Here is a 6000-nt window from a genome sequence, read left to right on the forward strand (position 1 = left end):
GTAAGATATCTCGGTGTATTGTTAGATGAGAGGCTCACATGGATCCACTATGCGTAATTTAAAAACATATCTTTTGATACTTTTAAGAAAATTCTACTTTCTTAGAAAACTTCTACCTCAACCGGATCTTATGCGTAATTTAAAAACATATCTTTTGATACTTTTAAGAAAATTCTACTTTCTTAGAAAACTTCTACCTCAACCGGTTTTAAGACAATTGTATTTTGCTCTTGTAGATTCTAAGTTGAACTAAGGAATAACCTGTTGGGGCTCCACTTATAAAACACAAATAAAGCCGTTAGTCACTATGCAAAAATCAATAGTCCGTGTTATGAAGGGTGTAAGGAGAACCGAGCACTCATTCCCAATTTTCGAAATGTACAATTGTTTACCTTTGCGCTAAATCTATGTTTTTAAAGTATTATCTTCTTTCTTTATGCAATCTGGAGATCGTAGTAGGCAAATGTATGGGGGTTATCATTTATAGCAACAAGAAGTGTTTTTTTTTATTATTAATCCATCCAAATTTAAAATTGTTTGTTTTATTCTAATTTTTATTTTAGATTGTGATTTGGTGTAGAAATTTGAATGGACATAAACTATAATATTTGGACAATCTAGAACTAAATTGGGAAATTGAAGAAGTTTTAGGCAGTAGCCTGTTTTTTCTTTTCTGATTCTTGTATTTTTTTGCTAACCTTAAAAATAAATGAATAAATAAAAATAAATAAATAAATAATAAATAAATAAATAAATAAATAAATAATAAATAAATAAATAATGAATAAATGAATAAATGAATAAATAGATAAATGGATAAATAAATGGATAAATAAATGGATAAATAAATGGATAAATAAATGGATAAATAAATGAATAGATAAATAAATAATAAATAAATAGATAAATAAATAAATAAATAAATAATAAATAAATAAATAAATAAATAAATAAAAATAAATAAAAAATAAATAATAAATAAATAAATAAATAAATAAATAAATAAATAAATAAATAAATAAATAAATAAATAAATAAATAAATAAATAAATAATAAATAAATAATAAATAATAAATAAATAAATAAATAAATAATAAATAAATAAATAAATAAATAAATAAATAAATAAATAAATAAATAAATAAATGAATAAATAAATGAATAAATAAATAAACAAACAATTTTTTAAGACCACCTAAAGCTTATAAAACTTTTTTTCAAAAATCTTTTGTCTTTCTGAGTCCAAAATTTTTTAATAATGTACCTGATAACATAAAACAAATCAATAACATTCGTTCATTTAAGAAACAAATTATCAAATCGCTTATTTCTTCTCCACCTGAAAATATTGAGGTGTTGTTCACTGTCATTGATTAACTTCATGGACTTCATCATGGTTGAAATTGGATTGTACACACATGGATTATTATATTAGTGCGTGAATGGTGTGTGAAGCTGTGTGTGAATGTAGCATCAAGAAAAAAAATTTTTTTTTTTGTTACCTATTGATACTCCTACTTGCGAGCGAATTTGTTTTTATTCAGCAAGTAGTATTTTTTATTTTGACTTTTTCTTAGGCATATTATTTTCGAAATTATCTTAAACAAATTGCAGTATTCATTCATTATTGTTAATTTAAACGTGTCTCATTTTATTTATTGTATGTATTATGCTATACTGTCAAAATGAAAATCATTTGATTTGATTTGATTTGATTTACTAGGATCTTTCTAAACTTCTCGCTTGTCTAAGGACTGCGACAGGATCGATCTCAAGTCTGTAACTGAGATCCTAATTCAAACAGGGTTTCCTGAACTTCTTGCTGGTCTAACGACCGCGACGGGATCGATCTCCAGTCTGTAACTGAGATCTTAATTTGAACATGGTTTAGGGTTTAGGATCCTAATTCAAACTGGGTCAAACAATTTAGGGATCCTCAACTTCTTGCTGGTCTAGGGACCGCGATGGGGTCAATCTCCAGTCTGTAACTGAGATCCTAATTTAAATAGGGTTCCCTGAACTTCTCGCTGGTCTGAGGACTGTGATGGGGACGATCTCCAGTTTGTAACTGAGATCCTCATTCAAATAGGGTTTCCTGAACTTCTTACTGGTCTAAGGACCACGACGGTGTCGATTTCCAGTCTGTAACTGAGATCCTAATATAAATAGGGTTCCCTAAACTTCTCGCTGGTCTAAGGACCGCGACAGGGTCGATCTCCAGTCTGTAACTGAGATCCTAATTCAAATAGGGTTTCCTAAACTTCTTGCTGGTCTAAGGACCACGACGGGGACGATCTCCAGTCTGTAACTGAGATCCTAATTCAAATAGGGTTTCCTGAACCTCTCGCTGGTCTAAGGACCGCGACAGGATCGATCTCAAGTCTGTAACTGAGATCCTAATTTAAATAGGGTTCACTAAACTTCTCGCTGGTCTAAGGACCGCAACAGGGTCGATCTCCAGTCTGTAACTGAGATCCTGATTCAAATGGGGTTTCCTAAACTTCTTGCTGGTCTAACGACCATGACTGGGTCGATCTCCAGTCTGTAACTGAGATCCTTATTTAACAGGGAAAATTAGGAGAGAGTAGGAGGAAATTCGTTGCAGTCTGATGACTTCAACAAGGAAGTTCTTAAGCTGTACCCGAGAGCTGCAAGTATTTTAGAATAGGAAAAGTTAAGGAGAAAGGACGTCAAAGTCTGATGACTTCGACAAGGAAGTTCTCAAGCTGTACCTATGAGCTGGAAGGATTTAAGGATTAAAAAAGTTTAGAGAAAGTATGAGAAAGGACGTTGCAGTGTGATGACTTTGACAAGGCAGTTCTTAAGCTTTACCCTAGAACTCGAATGATCTTAGAATAGGAAAAGTTAAGAGAGGGTATCAGAAAGGACATTGCAGTCTGATGACTTCGACAAGGAAGTTCTCAAGCTGCACCTGAGTTCTCTAGGAAAAGTACTGGAATTTCCTTACTGGGAATTACAGCTAGTCCAAAACTGCTGAGCAAAGTTGAAATACGGGGCCACTCTATAGTATAAAAACTAAACAAGGAAAATTCACTCTTCAAATTTAAGGCCACCTTACTAGAGAGAAGGAAACGCATATGAGCAACCAGTTCTAACATACAGCTACCTGAATCCCCACAGATCCAAATACGGAGAAAGACAAACTGATTCCCAATTCCCATATTAAACTTAAGAGTAGAGTCTTATAAATTATGAACTCTAAAATAATCCGCTACAAGAGCCTAGTTGAATTTCCCACTTGAGTGTTTGTAGCACAAACTTAAGATCCCTCCAGGTTTTGAAACCAAGGATAACTCGTTCACCCCCAGTGATACGAGTTTGGGAGAAATAACTAACAAGAAAGAAAATCTCCAAGGAAGATCTATCTTCAAGTTGTCCAGAACTCGTCCTACAATATTCTATTCTAACACACAAAAATAGAATGATTCCCCTAGTTATAAACTAGTACCGGGAACGCCGTGAGGGGAGGAGATTTGCGACCCATCCACATGCTTGACTACCAAACAACTGACTCTCACCCAGGTCTCCTCGAAGCAGTACAGGGTCGCTGAGAATTGGGAGGTGGGGGAAGAAGAGATTATTGACCAATAGGAGTCCCGGGAGACGATCATGTGACAGGGTATGATTCAGATGATCTTGATGCTAAGGGTGTAACCATGATGACAATTCTGCTAATTACTATAATAGATTAGGCTGGTAAACAATCTCTGTTTTCCAGGAATTTCATGAAGACCGATACCAACTCAACCCAGTAGTTGCTTATCGCTTTGATGATATGGCTGCTGCTGCTGCAATACTAGATACCAGAATGCTCAAACTAGTAAACAAGATCTGGAAATTTGTGGCTCGGATGAATCTGCTGCTGATAATTGACAGGGGTTGTCAGCAATGATGATAATGTACACACTCAACTCAAAGTTCAACAAAATACATCCGACTGTGGACCCTATTCTTCTACTAAAATAGAGAAAATTCACTGAATTATATACTGAATAACGGTTCTCCATTTGTCACAAAATTCACTTTGTGACAAAATGTCAACGGGAAATATTGATTACCAATGAATAAAGTCGAGGTCAGCTCTTAAGCCCCGCCCAATATTCTACAAAATTCGCTGCAATTGGACTTTTCTTCTACAAAGCTTTTCCAACACATTAATTGATTATTCAAAAGATTTGACTCAATAATTTCCATGCCAAATTGTGGTGTAATCTCAAAAACGACTATAACAATTCTAGTTGGATTTAGATTATAAATGTTTCACGAAGATAATTCTATCTTTTAATTCCTGTAGCAAAGCACGGGTGCCCTGCTAGTGATTACTATGAAATACTTTGAGGTTTTGTATCTAATCTAGGAGTACATCCAGACACAGCAAGTTAGCATTTCACCAGTCCTCAATCCACTTCATTGTTTATTCATTCATTTATTATTCTAATCTCCAAATTAAGGTTTGAATCATTATAAGAAACAGGATCTAATAAGTTGTTACCAACTATCTTTTTTCAGATGTGTTAGAATGAGTGGATCACCTCATGACAAAGCAACGCCTCGTTTCAGTATCAAAGCAAATAATGGTGATGATTTAACCGAACGATGGGAACTTGCTTATGAACATCCTACAAGTTTTCACAAGTGTACCACAGAGGTAACAGGAAAAGATGTTCTCTCTCTAGTTATCAACAATCTTATAAATTCAACCATAAGAATAAGAAAATGCCCATGTCTTTGATAATTTTATGATTCAGCTTAATGATGCTATGAGTCGCTAAACTTCCATGTCTTCCATTACTGGCAAGCAGGCTCGCTTCGCTCACCTTATCCATCTGGACAAAATCTCTGGACGCTGGGCCGCAAGCTCAATCCTCAATCCCACTCACACAATTTTCCTTGCCATTATGAGAATTCATCACCTGACGCTAGTGTTCTCGCTCAATCTACATCTTTTTGTTCTCATCTCAAATTTACTATTCAAAGATATGAGACAGCTGGTGATAGAACAATAATGCTGGAGACACATGAGGTATCCTATCTCTTTGTAGTGAATGATTTAATAGAACCAACACTTGCAAACAGTTTGCAATAATTTAATAATCACATTTTCTCAAATTTCAAGCTTATTTTCAATTTTAGGTGAACATGTTACTAGACATTATTACAGAGATTTTCAACCTTTTTCCCTTGAAATTTTCTGTTTGAATTTTATATGAAGGCTGCTAATTTAAGAATCTAAAATCTAAAATGGGGCGGAGCTCCTGAAATTTTTTCAGATATAGGACTTGCAGTTGATAGAGCTTATCAATGACTATCACAGGTATGAATTTGATCAAAATCATTGGAGCTGTTTTCGATAAAATCGCAAAAACCCTGTTTTTGACAATATTTCCGTCATTTAAGCCACCATCTTGGATTACATTTGATCGAAATGGTTCCAAATAGTTGCAAATTGATCCAAATGGTTCCAAATAAATGGTTCCATACATTCCAAATTTCAAGTCATTCTGTTAACTGGGAGGTGAGAAATCGTGTACACAGACGCACATACACTCATACACACACACACACACACACCACACACACACACACACACCACACACACACACACACACACACACACACAACACACACACACACACACAACACACACACACACACACACACACCACACACACACACACACACAACACACACACACACACACACACACCACACACACACACACACACGCGCGCACGCACGCACGCACGCACGCGCACACACACACGCACACACACACACACACACACACACACACACACACACACACACACACCACACACACACACACATACTGGAACAAGGTAACAAACGGGGAGGTGAGAAATGAACATACATTGCGGGGATGCTGATTTACACACATTTACACACATGTTGGAGACTTAATTTTTGTTTTAGAAAGTATATTAATATGTGTTCAATACAGTTGTAACTTTTTTTTC

At 35.0% G+C, this 6000-nt stretch overlaps 1 protein-coding gene across 1 annotated transcript in view; it reads left to right on the top strand.

Moving 5' to 3' along the window:
• The window catches only part of LOC120353668, a gene marked incomplete at its 3' end in the record, with an annotated part of 56718 nt that extends 52048 nt beyond the window's left edge, over positions 1–4670 (top strand). The window contains 1 exon segment of the mRNA XM_039438310.1: positions 4532–4670. Coding sequence (XP_039294244.1) covers positions 4532–4670 — 139 coding nt within the window.
• Positions 4671–6000: the final 1330 nt, after the last annotated feature.

This window comes from Nilaparvata lugens, chromosome 11, assembly GCF_014356525.2.
Source record: "Nilaparvata lugens isolate BPH chromosome 11, ASM1435652v1, whole genome shotgun sequence".
NCBI classification, from domain to species: Eukaryota; Metazoa; Arthropoda; class Insecta; order Hemiptera; family Delphacidae; genus Nilaparvata; species Nilaparvata lugens.